General features: G+C 44.5%; 1 protein-coding gene across 2 annotated transcripts in view; it reads left to right on the forward strand.

The window, feature by feature from the left end:
* The window catches only part of LOC146816493 (uncharacterized), a 50,678-nt gene that overhangs the window by 16,404 nt on the left and 13,047 nt on the right, over positions 1 to 21,227 (forward strand). Inside the window, exons 1-2 of one of the 2 annotated variants that reach the window (XM_085610346.1) lie at positions 16,319 to 16,594; positions 20,743 to 20,848. In XM_085610346.1, the coding sequence (XP_085466472.1) occupies positions 16,583 to 16,594; positions 20,743 to 20,848 (118 nt within the window). In that variant the 5' untranslated portion in view covers positions 16,319 to 16,582. Of the gene's footprint in view, positions 1 to 16,318; positions 16,595 to 20,742; positions 20,849 to 21,227 lie in introns of those variants that run through there. The other variant, XM_085610345.1, reaches the window with a different exon arrangement.

Raw genomic sequence — 21,227 nt, forward strand, 5'->3', positions numbered from 1 at the left:
TTCTACAGATTTATCAGTTTGAGAATCCGACTCTGAATCGCCCTTCACCACACCAATCTTCTTGTTGGATTTGCTCTTCCTACATACTTTTGCGAAATGCCCTAAAATCCCACGCTGTCCACGTTTTTGATTGGGAGCAGGGAATTTCCTTCTACTTACCGTAACATTTGTAAAGTGCTCTGATACCCTCCAAGGGTCAAGTTCTCGCTATATAAAACTTTATAAAAAATAAGCTAGGTGGTCCTTACTGCCACACCTGTAACATTTCTTTTCTTGTCTAGAATCTGTTTCGCTGAGGTTTTCTGATTATCCTAGATTTCGCACCTCTTCTTCCTTTTTTTTTTGTTGTTGTTTGTTTTTTTTGTTTGTTTGACATTACAACTTCCATCCGCTCGTCCTTATAATTCACTTCAGCTGCTCTAGCACACTTACTAGAGATTTTAGCCTCCTTAACCACCGAAATAACCTGATGCTTCTTCACAACATCCTCTACATACTTCATAAGACGTTCAAGTGTAGCCCCCCCCCCCCCGACTCCGGGAAAACCGTCACCCACGCACTCATCACCAACAAACTAGACTACCGCAACGCCCTCTATGCCAGAATCAACCAAAAACTCCTCCGCAAACTCACTCCAGACCGTCCAGAGCACTGCAGCCAGACTTATCCTCGACACCACCACATCACCCAACACCTCCGCGACCTCCATTGGCTTCCTGTCAAAAGAAGAATAACCTTCAAGCTGCTCACACCTGCCTACAAAGCCCTCCACAACACCGGACCCCAATACCTCAACGGCCGAATTTCCCTCCACGACACCCAAGAGAAACCTCCGCTCAGCCGACCTCGACCTAGCCACTGTCCCTCGTTTCTACAGGACCAGAGCAGGTGGAAGATCCTTCTTCTACCTCGGAGCCTAGACCTGGAACAAACTCCCCTTTTACCTCTGATGAAGCCCGACACTGCACCAATTCAGAAAGGACCTCAAGACCTGGCTCTTCGATTGACCCCAACGGAACTCCTCATACCCTCCCCCCACCCCACCTTCACGGGTGAGTGGTGCGCTGTACAAAACCTTGATTGATTGAGCTTCTGTTTCACTTGAACTCTAGTGTTATTTCTGTAGATAGCTTTCTAGGGCGTTTATACTCTTGACCCCTCCAGCCGCTCTAATACTGGGCTGACCCACAGGTCTTTCAGAGTTTTTGATAAATATTCTCATATCGAAATGCACTACTTTTTGGCAGATATACAGTTTCCAGTATCTTTCAAAACAGACCCAGGTCTCATGCAAAAGAGACTAAAACATGAAAGGGATTCCTTTTTTTTTTTTTTTTTTTTTTTTATAAAAACCTTTATTGACATTTCGATCATTGACAAGTATGGGCCTACAACCCCCCAGGGCCGGCCGCTAAGCAATCAGAGCAATAAGGTCAAATATAAGCACATGCGGCACCTCGGTAGCAAAATCTTCATACTAAGATAGTTCGGCCCGGGAGCCGCGCAGGTAGGACACCAGGAGAAAAGGGGTTTTTCATTTTATAATGAAACAAAACAGTAGGATCAGGTGCCAAACCATTTCCCAACAGCGATAAAGGGCAGGCCGCATGATAGACGTTAGCAATAACCAGCAATCTATTGAATCCATGGCGCAAACACAGGAAATGATGGGGAAGAATATCAAAAACAGTTGCGCCTGCAAGCCCCCATACCTAACGCCCAGAGAACCCCCGGAAACTGTGGCACACACAGAGAGGCAACGGTTCACAGCAAAAGAGGCGTACCACGCTGATCCCAGAAAGAAAGAAACAAGAAGAAACGGAGAAGAAAAAGGAGGCCATGTAAAAAGAGAGGAAGACTGAGAAAGAAAAGAGTCCCCCCCCCCCAACCCCCCACCCTGCACCTCTGCAAATGAGTATGGCCCCTCCCCCCAGCAGTGTGCCTGTCGCCCTGGAACTAGACCCGAAATGTAGAAGAAACAGGGAAAAAGGAATAAGAAAGATCCCCACCAGGCGGGGGGGTGGAGAAAATATAATAAACTGGAGGAGGGCCTCCAGAACATACCCCCGGCTTCTCCCTCCCGCACAGTAAGGTATCCCAACAGCAAACAATAAGTAGCACCAAATCGACCATAACAAAAGGGGGAATGGGGAGCATTGCGCACCGAATATGCTAGTAGCTATATCCTGGGAGTACACAACCATAAGTCCGCCCGTCTACCAGATGACCACCCCAAGGGATCAGCCTCAACCCTGACCACTCCTGGCGATGCTGCCCATGCCTACCCCTCGACCCAGTGCCATGTCCGATATTCCAAGGTGAAGGGATGTCCCAAAACAACCTGGAAGCGACGCACACAGGTGGGGTGGAGGTCTCAGAACGCCAACACAGTCCGCATCTCGGAGGGACGTCTTTCCCAGTGCTGCCACAGGATCTGCACTGCACACAAGGTCCGGGAAGGCTGAATCATCCAAAGTAGACAGACATTGCTGGTAAAGTCCCTGGGTCACCGGAGGTCGTGCACGGGACGAGGCCACCACCTTCCACTCGGAACCACTACCTCCGGAACAGATCAAACCCTCAGTCAGCCGATCATACGGTAGCATACTGTCCGGAGTGTCCGGCTGCGCACTAATCGCAGGGATGGCCGCGACATTATCCTCCTGTGTGCAGTGTAGGAAGTCTCTGTGTAACTGTGGACCAGCATGCCGCCATTGTCCCAACGCTGATGCCACACCGTCGATCTTACTCCCCAAGACCTCGATGCCACGAGCCAAGGAGAAATGAAGGGCACCAAGGGCCTCAAGGAGGTCGCCGTACCCCAGCACTGCTCCCCGCGGTCGCTCTGCCACACTCCCAAAAGTCACACACTCCCAATCCTGCTGCGACCCGGTGGACAGGATAGTAGGCTGCATCGCAACAAGATGGCCGCCGGGGGAGGCCCGACTCGTATGGGGGCCGGGACCCAGGGACAAGCACCTCTGGATCCACGTCGCTGGAGACAGGGGTCCGGGGGCAGGTACAAATTCAGCCGTTGCGTGGACTCGGGCAGCAGTCGTCTCCACCAAGGACCAGCAGCCGCGAAAATCCGGGAGCAGTCTGCAAGGATCAGGGCGAGCTAGGGGCGGCGTCCGGGCAGCTCACCGTCAAAGGCAGGGGCAAACACCGAAGAGTCTGAGAACTGCACCCCCGGGCATGCCCTCGATCCACTACGCTTTAGCAACGGGTGCGGCCGTGGCGAGATGCAGGCCGGGGGCAGCACCGCTCCGGTGGACCGACTCCACCCAGTCACCACAGGCCGTTGTTGTTAAACTGCCACCCGGCCAAGGCGTCCACTCGAGGTCCCGGGGCTGCACGGGCCGCAAAGTTCATCCGCAGATTTCTCAGGCGGTACAGTAGCCAGAAACCCCGGAGTCACACGATCGGTTGCCACTCTCCTTCACAAACACGATCCCATGGCGCAAACTGAGGATCTAGTACAGGATATCCGTGCGGGATGCGGAGGTTCGCGGAGCCGGGAATCTACGCTGCCGTCTCGGTCGCCATCTTGGCTCCTCCTCCATGAAAGGGATTCTTGACTAGTTCAAGACCTTGTTGAGAAAAATGAAAGGGGTGTTAGTGTTTTAAAAATAGACCTGTCAATTGCAAAAGAAATTACATGAGAATTTCCATGGTTTTGAGTCTTTTGCCTAAAGATGTGTACACCACAAAAATGAGTAGTTTAATTAAAATATCACTGACTCATTTTCTGCTGTAGTTTCTAAACTGCATTAATTTTCATTGCTGCACTCTGAGCGGTTCCCTTGTTGTGATGCTTGTAGGCCTAGCCTGATGCCATCTTGTTTGCACTACTGACGAGCGAGGCTGATTTGTCTCAGTTCTTCGTCGTTTAGGTTTTGGAAAACTATATATATCGGCGTTCTGGAATGGGTTGCTTCTTCTGCCTCTTTTCTTTCTGGTAACTGTTTTTCTTCTGTCTCCTGCTCCCAGCTTTTCAATCTATATTCTCTTCTGGTTATTAATAACAATTCTCTTGATCATTGATAATACATGTATGTTTGTACAAGAATGCTATACAACGATTGGAGTGTGAGACATGCTGCATCAGAAGATTGTTTTGAATGCCTCTCGCACCATGGCTCAGACTCGAGCCACAGCAAGTTATACACGGGTTTGTGGCAAAGCCCTCCCACCTTTGGTAGTGGAGATGCCCACCTATTTGAAGGACACTAAGGATGTGTTGCTTCTGGTGGAAGATATCCGCTTTGACACAGAAAGAGATTTCCTCGTCTCCTTTGACGTGGAATCTTTATACACCTGTATTCCTCAGGATGAGACTCTTTCTGTCATTGAAACATTACTGCTGAATAGAGTTCCAGACTCAATTACTACAGTCTCATTTATCATCAATTGTGCCAGAATAGCCATGAAAGAACTTTTTTACGTCCGAGGACCAATTTTTTCTCCAGGTGTCTGGTACTTCCATGGGGAGCGTTTTCGCTCCCAGCCTGGCGAATCTCTACGTCCACATATTTGAACAAGAGCACATCTGATAATCCTTATAGGAATCGCATCCGACTATGGAGACGATATATTGATGACGTGCTGGTGATTTGGAGAGGTGCCCTTTCATCGATTATTGACTTCAAAGAATTGCTTAACAGCCGTAATGAGTACTTGAATTTCACCTGTGAGTACAGTAAGACCAACTTACCGTTTCTAGACATCATGATTTCTCCCATGGATGGTGGACTAAGTACTGAGCTTTTTAAAATACCCATGTCTAAAATTCTCTCTTGGGTTATGAGAGTTTCCATCCTCGAGCTTTACGAGATAACTTGCCCTTTGGGCAATTTCTACGTATAAAGAGAAATAGTTCATCAACCACTAAATATCAAGAGCATGCCAAGAACCTGTCGGTCCAATTGCAAACTAGACTGTATCCTAAAAAACTTGTTAAGAGATCTATGAAAGGTGCAGCCAATAACAGCAGGGCAGCACTTTTAGAGCCCAGTGTCCCTAAAGAGTCATCTAACAGGTTTACTTGTGTCAATACCTTTTACAGCTTTTCTAATAAGATCAAGAAAAGCATTTTGTCCAATTGGAAAATTCTGACTATTGATGCTACACCGTTACCTCGCCCACTGTTTGCCGCAGCTCAAATATTAAGGACCATTTGGTGCATACCGGCCCACGTGCAGACAAAGAGAAATCACAAGACACCCTGGGCTTACCTCCTGTGCAAGGCCATCTTCCCTGTGGGTCTTGCACGCAATCTGTCCACAGACGACCCACATAACTGAAATTGACATTTGTTCTCCCAGACCTTGGGTTCTGACTACTCGAACTAATTGTAACAGTGAGAACTTGGTTTACATAGTTGCATGTCCTTGCTCTCTCCGTTATGTGGGGATGACTACACGCAGGGTCAAAACACGCATTTTGGAGCATAAGAGCGCTATCAGGTGTAGGAAGGCATCGACCAATCATTTTATTTCAGCTCAACATGGCCCACAAGATCTTAAATGGTCTGTCCTTGAGAAACCATTTATCCCTAAACACATCACAGATGTTTCCACTTACTGGTTTAGGCGGGAACAATGGTTGGTCCATAAATTGAAAACGGATAGTATGGGTCTCTTTACAAATCCTGGTAAAACTGTGGTTTATTCTTGAGCTTTGAGCTGCATACTTTGCATTTGACAAACTGAAACTAGGGGTTTATATTTTGTTATGAGGCTCCTTGTGGAAATAATGTGTATGCTAAATCTACTCGCTAGAATGGTTATATATGCCAGATTAACTCTAGTTCTTCTCTTGAATCTGACATGGAAACAGAGTTGATAGGGTTAAAGATTCATGTACTTCTCACAGAGTGAATTTGTCTCTTTTTAAGAATATACTGCTTTGGTTTTTTGATAAAAAGATCAGGCCCATATTTTGAATTGTGTTTGAGTGCAACATGCCTCAACAAGTGGAACGCTACATTAGATGTTCACCTTCCAAGTACGGGGAGCTGAGCATTGAGCGAATGCTGCGTTTTCCTGTAATTTTGCATTCTTTCACGCATGCGCATATCTAACCTTTACGAGTTGGTTTCCCATGTCGGGCTACTATGCGCATGTGCGGCTCTATAGTGGTTCTGGGATTGCACATGCCCTGTTTTGCTTTGCAGGCGGGCATGTCGCACCTGAGATCACTTATCTTCACCTTGTGTAGGATAAAAGCGGCACGTTTGTGAGGGACACTCCCCTCCGGTTACATGCTCATTCGTGCCTGGAGTACCGACGGAGAGGTGATTGTTCTGTGCCTCTGTTGTAATATTGTTGTATTGGTTGTTCTCTGTACTTAGGTTGGTCCTTTTGGAAGTACTTGAGGCTTTGGAACCATCTCTTTCTTGCAACTGTGGGTTTTTCTATTCCTGGGGCGATTCTGTATGGTGTGTTGTTAAGACATTAAGAACACAGTTAAGCTTTAACATCCCTTGTTCAAGCAACCCATGTGAAACGGGAAGGCTTGAAACATTTGTTTTGCCGGTATTACATACAACGGGATTGGACTACTTGGTATGATGGTGATGATGGTGATGATGTGTATTTGTGATAAATTATATCTTTCCAAATACATAACAAGTGTTTTTATCTCATTTTACTTGATTCTTGACTTTTCTATGAGAGCAAGACCGGGCTGCTTGTTTCCTTTCATTTAGTAGATCCTGGTTATTAGGTCTCATCGTTATGCACCTGCTTTTTGGGCTCCCTGTTTTTAAATCATGCTCCTCAGTACATCTCTATAAGGTCATAAATTGGGCAAACGAATACGTTTGGACTTATGTAGAGAATGGCTAACTAATGGCATTTACATCGTTTTTTTCAGAGCAGTGCCCCCTTCCTGAGCTGTTGCCAGGTTGAGGTGGGTTGTTTACCCAGCAGACTGCGTGTGAGCTTGTGATTTTTGTATAACTCTATAGCACCTTATTTTTGGCATCAAGTAATGCAACATTCTTCTGAATGTATATGCGATTTTTGTCTCTTGGCTTCCTTATTTTAGGTAATTCTTCCCTGAGGAACAGATGGACTGACTCAAGTTTCTGTTCATGTATCCTTTTTTGTGTTTAAATCAACAATACACTCGCGCAGCAGCACCATTATAGGTCCTGATGAAAGCCATGCCCACAGTTGGGCTCTAGGCTGAAACATGTTGACCACTATTTTTCACTCCACCTAAGCGGTTTAAATCCATACCGCTGGTGCACTGTCTTTTAACCCTGGCAGTGGGTGTATCAGAATAAAGCACATAGTTTACGCTCCCTAGCCAGTTTTAGCTTCACTTTCTTCACATTTACTTTTTGCTTTGCGCTGTGCCCTCACTCACACTATTCTCGTCATATGTGGATTTATAACGCTCCAACAATATTTGGAAACATCCCTGAGCTTCTCCCTCGTAGAGAGGGGGTTGTAGCCCTCAAAGGAACTAGGTTTTTCCTTTGGGAGGAGAATCCCAAATGATGAAGCATGTCACCTTTGGTGAGTGAGAGATTTCATCCTTTAAAGATAAGTGCCCACAGTTTATGCTGTGGGTTATAGCCATTGGTTCTGTGTTGATAGACTTGTTAATTTTCAGTAGTGGTGTGCCACACACTTATAATGTTTTCTGTATAGACCCAAGGATTTCGTACTGTTTGAGTATTGATTTGGGAGTAAATCTTTTGTGGTCTCTAAAATTCCCTAGGACCCCCCTGCTTTGAACTGTTTTGGTTTGGTAAAGCCCTCCCGCCCCCATCTTTAGATGGCAAGTTATCTTCATTTTCATCCATTCCTAAGTGGTGACCATAAACTAAAGGTTTGCTGCCACGAAATAGAAATTCCTTTTGGTTTTGTCTCCCTCCATTTGGTCGAAGGACACCGATCTGTATTTGTAAATGGATACCTTTTTATATTGCTTCTGTGTATAATCATGAGTAGCATTCCTGGACTGATACGTCATTATTAATTAGGATTTTTTTTGTATCTATTGGCTTAATGGTTTGGAGGCCATTCTGCATTGTTATAACATGCTTATTGTCGAGCTGTGTTTATCACGGTTATGGATGTAGGTTGATTCAGTAAGAGCCAGTGTTTAATATTAAAGATGGTATCATAGGAAATTGTTTCACTTATCAGCACATGTTCATTTTTTTTTTTTTTTTTTTTTTTTCTAAATAATTCTCTAAATATACGTGTAAGTCCATGAAGCAGCTCTAGTTGTTTGAAGAGTCGTTTATTTATTATACTTGAGTAGTTTGTTTCCAGAAAAAAACAAGATACTGATTGGAATTGTGTGGCTACTGTTGTTTACCTGTGGCTAAAGTTTCATAATTGTCTTTAGCCACATTGGTTGGCAAATTGAACACCTAAGGGTCCTCTCAGAGATTCAGACACCCCTTGTGATTCATGATTCTTAGCATTTTCTTTAAGAATTTCCTTTAAAAAAGTGAATGTCATAAAATTGTCTCCACAGTCTCCGACCCCTATCGCTGTAGAAGAGATCCTTGCAGGAGTCTCTTCCCAAAATAATAGGGAGCTACCTCGGAGAAAGACTCTCGCTAGAATTTTCTGATCCCAATACTCAGGGGCCAGATCACAAAACCTTTTTGAGGGGCACTATTTTATGTCCTTGGTGGTAAACATGGCAGTGCTTGGTGCACGCACCTTTAACCGCTCGATTTATGAAAGTAGTATTCTGTAAGTGGTAATGTGTGACGAGTGTTTGTGCATATATGTGGAGTGTCATTTTTGTTGTGTTGGCGATATGTTCTTGTGGTTTTTTTTTGTGTACTACTCTGGTTTTTGCGCTCCATTATTGCAATGCCATGTTGGTGTGTGTTGCATACTGTTTTGTTGCGCTGTCTTATGTTTTAACTGTGTTCATATGTTGCTTTGTCTATGTTGTTTTCTGATGTTACTGTAGAAATGTCAACAGGTGGCTGCTGTACATCCAGCTGAAAGCAGCACATGTATTTCAAGTTACAAGGACAAACAACCACTTACCACTGTCTAAGATGGTAAATTACCACTTCTCCAGCTCTTTAAGTATTTAGGATATCAGTCAGTCCAAAACTGTGACAGGGACTGTTTCTTAACTTAATTCGAACAGTGCTCACTTTGTGTGATACTGCCCAAGACATTTTAAGTGAACCCGTCTAGGTTAGAAGAAGCTCTGACTGTGGTAAGCTGCACCATTAGTTAGAATGATCCACTATATATCTGCAACTCAAAAAACTGAGGTCGCTGTGTAGTTGTGACAGTTAACAAACCTTGGACTAAATTTTTAAGAACAGTGGGAAACTGCAACTGCAGTGCTTTGACCTGCAAAGAGGGTAGATTTTCAACTGATTATAATAAAAAAAAATAAAAAGATTTAAACTGTCCGGGCAATGTATGGAAACTAGTTTCTTGGGGGTAATGCTGAAAAAGTTTAGAATTCCATTTGTGTATTCTAAAATACAAATGTTATTTTTTTTTCCACATGTGAAAACAGCCTGCACAAACGCATTTGCTAACTTTATTTCTGTTTTCCCCTCCCATGCCAAAAATATTATTTCCTATGAAGAAGCTGCTTACGCTACATTTGCGCCACTTTTGACAATATTCCCTTGTCCTTTACACTCTGGAAAGGTATTTGTTCCAGCCCTTAACAGGAGAGAAGTTCTGACCATTTACAGGCAGGAGGTGGTCAAAATATGTTGCGAATATTCAGAGATGGAGCGGGCGGAGGTGTGTGTCTGTGTCTCTGTCTCTATTTCTCAAGGACTTCTCCAGCCAGACTCTCCATTTGGTGGCCAAAAATCAGTTTGTGTATTTCCTCCTCCTTGGTGAGTGTTCTTTACCCTAAAGGACATTGTGAGCGAGCGTCCCCATGGTAACTGGTGTGCAATTGATCTATTAATTTGAAAGCACAAAGGGTTTCTTCTTTCCTGTGATAAGTGCCTACCAGCAACAGCCTTCTGGACTCTTGGAAAATCAATATTTTCTTTTATAGGTGATCAACTCGCCCCTTTATGTTGAAGGGCACCTTAAGGAGCAGCAGCCTCACTGTTTGGGTTACCACATGCACCATTACACCAGGGCATCACTTTGTAATTCTTCGTTTTACTCACAAATACTTATCTGGCATGATGATCATCATAATCCACATTTGTAAAGCGCGAACAATCGCCCGTAAGGGTCTCTAGGCGCTGGGGGCCGTCAGGAAGATTAAGCAAGCTATTGCCCAGAGTCACATGGTGCTGGGCTAATCTGCCGCCGGGGATCGAACTGTGATCCCCAGATTCCGGCATCAGTCGCCCTGGCCGCGGCGCCACACCTCTTCCTCTGATGAATTGGTTCTGTTAAAACAAATCAATACAACAATTCACAGAATGCACGGAGTAAAAAAGAAGCAAATGGAAATACAATTAGATCTGTATCATTGACAAGGGGTCATCTAGTAGCCATTTTCCTAAGCGAGTTGTGACTCCGATTCCATACATGCACCTTGACCAAGGACGGAGGATACCTCTTGTCTCCATTTACTTTTCACTACCCCAAATGTGTCTTATTTCCTGGAACCAGATGGCAAATTAAGCTTATGGATTGTCTTCATCCCTTATATATAGCACCAACATGCTTTGGTCATGTGTGCCATATCCAGCCAGTACTAGCTTTTTATCCAATGGCACTTTACTGAAGTTGCCATGCATGGTCCTACCACCATCTGGCAGGTATACCTAATTCACAGAGCCTAATTGGAACTCAGGCATGACTTTCAAACAGAAATGTTCTAATATGAGGGTTAAACCCAACAATTTCACATAGGTCTAGACCTATGGTTGACATGCCTAAACCTTAGCTGTAGACAATCGCTTGAGTAAGATGGGGCCAGGGCAAAGCGAACAGTACCTCATATGAACAGTGCATGTCATATCCAAGCCTTCAAAGAACTTCAGTGCTGTAGTAGAGGATATTGGCTTGAGATTCCCAGGGAGTACACTCCAGGGATGTGGACATAGTAAATGAAGCAGCGGATTCCAGATTGGGCACAGTGAGAGGGGGGTGAGTGTGTTGTAACACTGTGAGTGGGTGTAGGTAAGCAGAACACAGGCCATGCAAGAGTGTATCTTGGTAAGGCCACAGCCAGACGGGTTGGAACTAGGCCACGGACTCCAACTATACAGCCAGGTACCATTTATCCATTAATGTCACAATCTATTCATTACTGTCCATTTTTCCCACTCACTTTTTTTTCATTTTATAGTGTTTAATAGATGCCTCTTCATCTCATCCCTACTGGTCCTCTTTTTCTGCATTTTAACCACAGTCTCGCATCGCACTCTACTTCTGGAATTTTTACCATTACTATTTTCAGTACTGCCATGTTACTTTTAATGTTCTTGGTGTCAGTACTCCTCTTTTCACACTTCCATCTTTTTGCTTTCACATACTCTATCACTTTCCCTTTGTCACAATACTAGTTTTCACCATGCCAGCTTTCCTTGAGTCCCATCTCGACACTGTATGTAATGTAACTATTCGAAAATCAAATTAATTTACTTCAATTCCCTTATATTCTGATACGTGTAAATTCTCTTTGCCATTTTAAATGCAGGACTGCTATTACTAGAATTTGAATGCAAAAACTCAAGACTAACAAGGGAGACATTACGATCTCTGCAATATTTTAAATGCATGATAAATACGGATTGCGGAGTTAATAGTCTGCCTTTAATGGACTAACGTGCAAGCTTGGATATACACAAATGCTCTTCTGAAAGATAAATGTTGAACAAACTAGTGAGATAGAGTGCGAGAGGCTTGATAATCAGAGCCGGTGTGTCTGAGATTTACGGGAGAGGTTTGTGGCATTTAGGGTAGGAGGAGTTCAGAAAAGGGTATGTTGGCAAAGGAGGCAATGGATACAGAGTGTTTTTGCAGGAAGGAGAGTTAATGAGGGAGTTTATGGGATTATTTGGTGATCTGGATGTTGAGAACTTCAAAGTTAAAGTACATGGCAAAACTGGGGGGCGAGAGAGATTGATGTGTGTCATTTCTGTGCAACAAGGAGTGAATGGAGTGATTGCATAGTCCTGTAAAGATGTTTAAAGTGAAGTATAAAATGGGTTATTCTTGATTGGACTTGGATTTAGTTTTATCAGGGGCTGCTGTGAGAGCTTGAGTATTTTTATAATCCTTACACACCAAATGTTATGGTCAACATGATTTTCGTCGTATCCAAAGCTGCTTTCACGCCAGTCTTTAAGTCTTTTTACAGAGGGAATATGAGTGGAGATCCTGGCTTTGTTTTGAGAGGGAAGAGGCAATGGTGATGATGGGATAGTGGGTTTCCAGAGCAGAGTTTTGAGTCACTTTAAATATGTAAAAGTTAACATATTGAGAAGATGTATGGTTTTAGAAAGAATCTATAGGACTGTGCTCAAAGGCATCTGGGGTGATCTTACCTCTTGAGATGAAAGTGTTCAAAGCAGGTGGGGAATATGGGGCGGTTCGAGAACAGGGAGAAAAGCAGCATAACTCGAGGCGAAGGGTTTTAAAGGTAGTCCGATTAGGAGGTTACATCTGAGTAGATCAATAGGGCTGCCGTATGAATGATCAGGAAATGGTTAGATCGGAACTGCGAGTACTGTAAATGTGGTTCTTCAAATTCCAGTTCAAGTCGTCAAGGAATACAAAGGATTAGAAATGGTTGAGTTGCTCTAAAATGGAACAGCGAGACGAGTAGCAAAAAGATTCTGTAGTGCCAGATGGGCAATAGATCACTATTATTAGAGTCTGAAAAGGGACTGTAACCATGACCCTGAGATCACCGGAGGGTGAACAAGGACCGGGAAGTAGTCATATGTTTATGTGCGACTGTTTCATTTAGGAGGAGACTGAAAGTGCCACATTTTTGGGACCAGCCCGGTGAGTGGCAGAATGCAGTAAGGGTAGTGTTAAAAGCAGGTGGTGTTGCAGAGTCATTAAATTTGAGCGAATCCTCTAGAATAGTTGGTAATTTCTCAGTTATTAAGTTTGCCTTGTTCTCTAATGACCACATGCACCATAGGCACAGGGGAATGGTTTAGAAGTTAGGTCCACTTTAATATAAATCAAGTGTTTTGTGCATTGAGTCGGGAAGGTGATATCAGGTTTGCCGTCTAATTACAAGTTTGGTGGTTTATGACTGGGAGATAAAGAAGCCAGAATTAATTATTCTGACCAGAATCTACCTGTCAAGATCCACCTTATTATGAGGGAGGACTAACCTTGTGTATTAGGAAATCTGTGTCATTTTGCCCTGGTTGTCCCCTATTTTGTGGACATCTCGGAATGGTGTTCTCCACCTCCTTTGAGCGGGCCAGGTTGGGTCACGAGGGTGTGATCTGGCACAGCAGGGTCTGATGTTGCGTGGAGGAGCATAAACCTATATACTTATTATAATTTTCTATAACTTATTTACAAAAAAGTTCTAGGTCATTGTCTAGGGTGAGATTATTTTTTTTTTTAATTTTATTTATTAGAGAAGGTGTGTGCCACTCTGTATTTCACCCATGCCGCGACCCCCTCTTCCTGTGCACCCTCATTGAGTTGCACTTATTTGTGCACCTAGCGCCAACCATAACGAGAGCAAGCACGCTTCCTGGGCCGTGTATTAAGGGCACCAAAGAAACATTTATGTTCTGTACACATCCAAACAACTTGCTTGTGTTGTCGAACCAAGAAAAGCCTCCATCGTTTATTTATTTCTCAAAAAACGCGCTCGCTGGCTGGGTGGCGTACTCGGAGAGGTGTATGTATAGCTCCTCTCGCAGCAGGTCAGAAATGTGAAGAACACCACCAAGGTTCTTTTGGAAGATGGTTAGAACCGTACATTTGGGGTATACATGAGCCCTTCAGTGCCTCACTTACACACTAGTGAGGTAACCTCTCTTCATTCACTATATCGCGGGCGGGGACACTTCAACCATCCCTGGTGGCATCAAACCTCCCCAGAAGTACCCTCCACATGATCCGGCATTGGAGCAGCAAAAAAGCAGGCACAGCTTGTCTATTGAGCGGGAGTGAGGATGCACCCCCCTCCCAACCCCTTTTGAATCTTCGGTTCCACATAAATGCAGGGTTGTGCCAAGATGGGAATTGCAAAGGCCTGCAGCAAATAGGTGATGTGGGGTTTGTAGTGTAGAAGAAGAGGGTGGGTGAATCTTTCGGATGTAGGTTAGTCGGAATGTGATGGCAGTCGTGATGGAGGAGACCATGCATGTCCATCTAGGGGAGGGAGGGAGCGAGATGCTGCAGAGTAGTGCAGGCGGAGAAGGGTGGATGAGAGGTGGTTGTGGTGACGAGTGAAGGAGTTTAGGCACTTGTGGAAGGGCAATTGCAGTGGAATCGTCAGAAAATAAATTGCCTTGACTGTAGATTGTTGTGTTGTTTAACACAAGACGTTCAAGGGCCTTTGAGAACAAAAGTTGGGAAGCATGGTCGGTCATAGGTCCTTAAGTGATAGGGTGGCCGTGGTGACTTAAAAGAACATCAAATAAAGCCGGAGTAGAGGGTGGTGAAAGAGATTGGAAGGCAGTGGAGCTTAGAGGAGTGTGTGGATGGCTGCGGTTTGTGGACTAAAAATCGTCAAACTTTCCTTTTGTGAGCCTGTCTCTTCAGCGCCTTTGCTCATGGGCATGAATAAAAATAGTAACATTGAGCTATAGTCAGTGCTTTAAATGGGCCGGTACTCACCGTACTTGGGGGCATATTATCAAGCCAGGCAAAAATATTATCTCCGCTTTAGCGGCAGAAAACTGCTGCTAAAACGGCGATAAGGGGCTTGATAATATGCTCTATGGAATTCCAATTGAAGCCCATGTTAGATGTCCTTCACATGTAACATGGGCTTCAATTGGAATTCCATAGAGCATATTATCAAGCCCCTTATCGCTGTTTTAGCGGAAGTTTTCTGCCGCTAAAGCCGCGATAATTTGATCACCTGTCTTGATAATATGCCCCTTAGTACCGGCACTTCTCAGTTTTCTCCCCCTGAGTACCGGAACTTATTTTCGGGCAAGGAGAGTACCGGTACTCCATGAAGCAGCAGGGCTCAGGCCCTGAAGTACGGGTACGTGCAACGCAAAAACTGAAAATTACCCTTTCAGATGGTGCGTGTTTATGCGCTGCTCTGGATTGCAACAGCCTGTGTATTTCTGCGCTGGGTTGCTCCTGCAGTGTTAGGTTCTTATCAGGCACGCAACGCCCATTGGGATCAAAGGGCTTCAGTCACCCCCGCCCCCCATCCCCTATCGTGTCAGGCTGGCGGAGACCGCTTCCCTAGGAGCACACACAGCCTCACCGGAGTATTTCACAGGTCTTTAAAAGACCAATTGCTTTTTAACGAGGCTTTTGTTGATTCTCACCCCTTCTTAGATCCCCTGCAGCTCCACTCTGCATACTGCTGGAAGAGTCGGCCCCCCCTCCCCCCCGCCAGAAATTTGACTCTAGTTGCACTCTGGTTCTCATTGGGATCCCAACAAGAATGAGGATCTGGTCAGAGGTGCCGAGAGTTGAACTGAAAAACCAGGGTCGAATCCCCACACCGGCTCATCATCCTGTGACTCGGGACAACTCCCTTAACCAGGGAGTTTGGCCAACGGGCGTTCAAGTGCTTTACATGACAAAAGCTTACTTATGTGGCTATGGTTAAATTTCTGGCTCAAGCCACGCCCCCAGACACGCCCCTAACTACCCACCCAGTCTAGTGAGTACCGGCACTTCTAATTTCCCATTTAAAGCACTGGCTAGAGTCCAGTCACTACAAACTTTAACCCGTTTGTCAACCGCTTTAGTTTGGATAATAAACAACACCCTACATGTTAGTCCAATCATTGGCAATTATTCAATACAATATTATCCTTATGAATGTTTTAGCAATTTTCATTTTAGCTTCATTGGTAGCTACCAGCTGCCTCGTACTATATTGGTTTGCCTACTCTCTCCAAATCCATTTTTGGTATAGTGTATTTCTATTCCATGGCTTTTCTGTAACGTACCATTGGCAGAAGCAGGTCAGACTAAAGTTTCCAGAACACTATCTAATTTTAAATGAACTTTAAGAGCCGGAAAAAAGATGCCGCACGAGAGAGAGCGGGTGGCAACAGTGTCATGCCACAGTCCAAGCAGCAATCCTCCCTATATCTCGCGCTGCTACACGTGACACACGAGTAGCTTGCTTTTTTTCCCACTTTGCACGCTGGGACTTGTAGTTTTACCGTTCAAGTGGTTAATGTAGGTTGAAGTGAATATAAAACAAGCAACTCCTTTCTTGAAACCAAACTTGCAGGACGGGGGCTGCAGCCGCCCAGCTCCTTGCTCCTGGTGATGCCCAGGGCTGCAGGGGCCGAGGCCTCGCGCCTTCCTCCGGGGGCCGGGTGGGGCGGCGCGCTCTGTGTGTTTGCTGTCTGGTGACTCAGCACAGGAAGGCATTAACGCCCCCCCCCCCTCCCTAACCCCCCTTTAAGCGCCCCCACCCCCTTCCTCTGTCCTTCCCCCGCCGCCCCCGCTGCCAGGAAGGGAGACAGGGAATGTCTGCGGAGGTAGGAGAGGCGCGCGCGCCGGGTCGGTGCCTCTTGGACCCCGGGGTGGGGTGGGGGGACGTGTGGTGGTAACATCGACAGGCTGCTCTCGCCTGGAGACTGAAAGCGGCGCCCGTCATCGGATAGATGTTTGTGTGGTGTGGTGTGGGAGGAGGGGTGGTGACGGTCTGTGTCGTGTCCACGTTGAAAATGTCATTCACAGCCCGTCCCGCCCGTGCTGTTGTTTCTCCTGTATTTGCCAGTTTTTCCACCTTGCACAACTGGTTCTTGGTGCCTGTTCATTGTATTTGTCGTTTCCACATATAATTTGCCTTCATGTGTGTTTTTGTCTCTGTTTTTATTGACTGCCGGGTATCGGGCCACAGTCTGTCCCTATGTGTCCTCAGTTTGTTTCTAGTGCTTTCGCGTGAGCACTTGTATTTGCCCTGCTTGCGTGTGCCTCTTCCCAGTACTGTTGGGTATCATATGTATAGGCGATACATGCACTGCACGAGGAGACGCACTGAGCTACGGGGAGTGTCATGTCATATTATGCAGGTGTAATTTTATAAGTGTAGGCATTCCCACGTAGTACAATGCCCCGTACTGTTTCTGTACAGTGTGTTTCTGTACTTTACAGGCAGCAGCCTCTGTGTCCCCCGGTGTTATTTAGACCCTTTTCTGTACTCGTCCGTGTCCATATAATATTCCTGTGAAGAAGTGTATGCCTGTATGTTTTCCATCCTATTGCATGGGTATTTCATGTTAGTCTTCAGTTAGTGCTCCACCCTCCCTCTATTCTCTTGCCCTGTCTGTATTTGATGTCACTTAATGATATTTCTCTGTATGCACGTGACATCATTTTGTTAGTTTCATTCTGTGCATGCCCCGTATTGTACATGCATCATTCAGTGTCTGAGACCTTTTGTGCATGGTTTTGCTTTTGTTTTACTTAAGCTATTCAGTGTTTGTGTCTATATGTGCGTCTGTTTTGTACAGATGTCTGTCTCTTGTAGTTTAATTATATAAGGGATAAAGTACCCCCTGCCGTACATTATAAGGATATTGCAAGTCACTGAGGAGTTGTTTAACCATATAGGGGAGCAAGGCCAAATGCCGAATTCCTTTAAAAGGTTATGGAACTCAGAGGTGACTTGCAATATCCTTATCATGTATGCCAGGGTTACTTTATCCCATATAATACATGGTCACACCACCTTTCCCACAAACCACTTAAAACATTGGTGTGTAGCTCTATCACATGAAAGAGTGAGTATGTTTGCTAACATGAAGAATAAAAATCAAACCTCTAGGTCAAAATTAAACGCATCAAACACCTGTTAGTTAACTGTTGCAAACAAATATTAGAAAAATTAGAAATAAAATAAAAAGCTGCACTAGTTCGGAATGTGTAGAGACATGCAGAAAGATTTAGCTTTTCTCTGTCTAATGGGTGGAAACAATAAACCTGTTTTCTCTGCTTGTCGTAAACAAAAAAATTACGTTACGTTTTTGTTGCTTAAAATGGCTTGCTTCAGTTATGCTCCGTGACCCGACCTGCCTTTCACTTCGGCTGCTGTCTCTGGCAGCAGGCATTGTGATGTCAGAACTCGACTGTAATAACTTATAATAGTCAAGTTCTGACTTTATGCTTTGTACTTGGCAACTGGGTGCAGCACAAGTCGCCTTTGTGTAAAGAAATTAGAGACTGACGTTTTTACAGGGATTACAGAATCTCATGTATTATATGCAAATATCGGCCCATGCTTGTCATGTTTCCAGTATCTTCCTTTACAGTAAAGTTATGCAATGTGTGTGTCTTTCTCCCTGTAGTGCTCAGTTGGGCTTGTCAGTGATCGTTCATAGTCTGTCCCTTTTATGGGTGTCTTCCCATATTATAACCGGGCTTAGATCTAGAGCGATGAATGTATGTGGTGGTTCTCACATTACCAGAAACTAACCAAGGGGTGAGAGCGTTGCCTCCATCCCCCCCACAGAAACAGTACAGGAGAGGTAGCCTACTTACAACTAAACCTTTTTTTGAGGGGCAGGTCTCCTGTGTTTCTTTAATTTTTTTTATTTTATACATTTTTTTTAAATAGCCGATTTTTCAACCACACATTTCTATGTGGTATGCTTTACCATAGAGTCCTCACCCCGTGCATTTTGATGGTGCCAGGTGGCTCAACCCCTTTTGTTGAAGGATCACTATAGTGTTACCTATAATTTCAGTCTAGGACTGTGTAGGAAAGGAGGCTAAAAACTGTTTTTTTTCCTTTTTTTTTTTTTTTTTTTAAACCTTTTAATGAGTACTCTTGGCACCGATAGAAACAGGAATGGGATGTACTGGGAGAGCTTTTTAGCTTTCCCGCCCCAGGTCAACATGTTTGAGCTGGTTTTGGTATAGCCATGAGGTCATCCAGCTTTCATCAGGACCATCCAAGTCCCACGCAGTTTAGTGATCTACACTCTTATCAGCTTTGCTCCAGTTGCACAGTGAGCACAGACCCAAATGTGGCTGGGTCCAATCTGGGGTGGCGTGGTGAGTAACAAAACAATGGATTTAACCCAGATCTGTGACTGGAGGTGAATGTTTGACAGTGTTCAGCATTCCGTCCATCTTTTTGTGTTGCTATTGTCACCCTAAGTGGAATGGGTATGCCCAGACGTGGCTCCCTTTGCCTCTGGATTCAAGTTAGCCTGGCTCATGAGGGGTGATACCCCAACACTGCACCCAGGATGCTTGTTTTCCGGTCCAGGGAGGACCTGACCTTGTAGTTAAGCTGGACTATTCCCGTGGGGAGCAGGGTCAAGACTGATTTGCATATCGCTTGGTCCAAACTGGGGTGGCACGGTGAGCAAAAAAACAATGTGTTTAATCCAGGTCTGTGACTGAATGTTTGACAATGCTCAGCATTCCGTCTATCTTTTGTGTTGCTAAAAATGCCTTTCTAATAGACCTTACAAAATATATCACAACTCCTCTTCCAAGCATCCTACACTCTATAGCCCAGTTAGAAAATTGATCACATCTCCGTTAAAGCTACTTCAGTGGTTACAACTCAAAGCAATAGATCATTTCAAGATTGTGTGCATAATATACATAAAGCAATCCTCACCGCTTTACCTCCCTCTCTAAACAATAAACTCAGACTGTTGGGTGGTCATCGAAATAAGAGATCTAATTCGTGAAATTCCAAAAGCCATGAAAATTAAACAAAAACAGGCTTTCTCATGTCTTTCTGTGGAGCTGTGCAACTCCATACCACACCTCACAAGACTAAATCTTAACTCTCTGGCTTTCAGGAAAGACTTGAAAACCGAGCTCCCTGGCAAAGGACCTCATAGGACTGATATGGAATGGGGGGGGTTGGGATTTCAAATGCACAAGTACCCAGATGTTGTACAACAAACAGCTATGCTTTTAATGAACAACCCCACCTGTTTCTGAGGAATTGATACAGCATATGGTTATCAAACTGACATTTTCAATAAATATTTTTGCATATTTTAATGAAAATGTAGTGACTTAAGTGATAGTTTAATTGACAAAAGAGCACACTTATGAATACAGATTTGAATTGGTTGAAAGGAGGACATTATTACTAATACACGGTTGTGTATGGGACGAGACCCTTCAGCCAAAGGGGGCTTGTATAAATCTACTTCCTGACGGGCAATGTCTGTTCTGTGTTTTTTTTGCCGTGGACCCACCTCCGAACCCAAAATAATGTTATCTTAAAGCTCAGATTCTTGTATTGACCAGGGCAGCTTGGCAAGTGTGTCCATAGTGTTTGAGCCCAGAGAACCGTATTCAGTTTGTTATCTAAAAGTTTTAGACCGGATCACAGATTGAATATGCCACAGCTAAATGCAGTCATGACATACAAAAATGTTATATAATTGCACTGAAAATGGAGGAATGGTGCATTTTTGTGGGAGACTGAAATAAAGGTTTAATTTTCCTCCATGTCCTCTGCATTTGTTTGTAGTTTTCTCTTCAAATACGTTCTGGTAGTGATATCACCAGGGACTAAAACTTTGCATAGTGAAACCATTCTGTATGGAAAATCTGTAGGCGTTAAGCCATCTCACTCTGAAGGTTATATTCAGTAAACACATGGTTGGCACCACAACCGTCGCTAATGCTCATGTTGACGTTATTTCAGGGGCCAGTTATAATGGAGGAGGATGCTTGGGGCCGCGGACATGCGCCACAGCAGAAGACTCTACAAAGACCGTCGGTCGGCGAAGAGAAGAAAAGTATCTTGCCAGGTAAAGGCCATATCTATTCAAAATGCCTTATAGTCCCCATTTTTTTATCATGATTTTGTGTATGTTTTTGTACCAGCATCGCAATAAAATACATATTGCTCCTTGCTTTACTGGATCCTTTCCATACATAGTTTTTTTTCCTCCAGTTGTCTCCGTGTACTTTGATTCGTCCAACTTTGCTTTATTATTTTACTATACTTTTCTTTCCAGGTTTGTTTTGATGTCCCTCAGGACTTGCGTCCAATATGTACGTTGCACAATGCTACACCAAAACCTAGGCGGTAATCCCTCTGGGTCCTATCCTAAATAGCCTGCTATACATGCCTTTTTTCCACGGCTGCCTCTGCCAGCTTTGCTGTAACTCGCATCACAATCATCT

The sequence above is a fragment of the Triturus cristatus genome, chromosome 6 (assembly GCF_964204655.1).
Source record: "Triturus cristatus chromosome 6, aTriCri1.1, whole genome shotgun sequence".
NCBI classification, from domain to species: domain Eukaryota; kingdom Metazoa; phylum Chordata; class Amphibia; order Caudata; family Salamandridae; genus Triturus; species Triturus cristatus.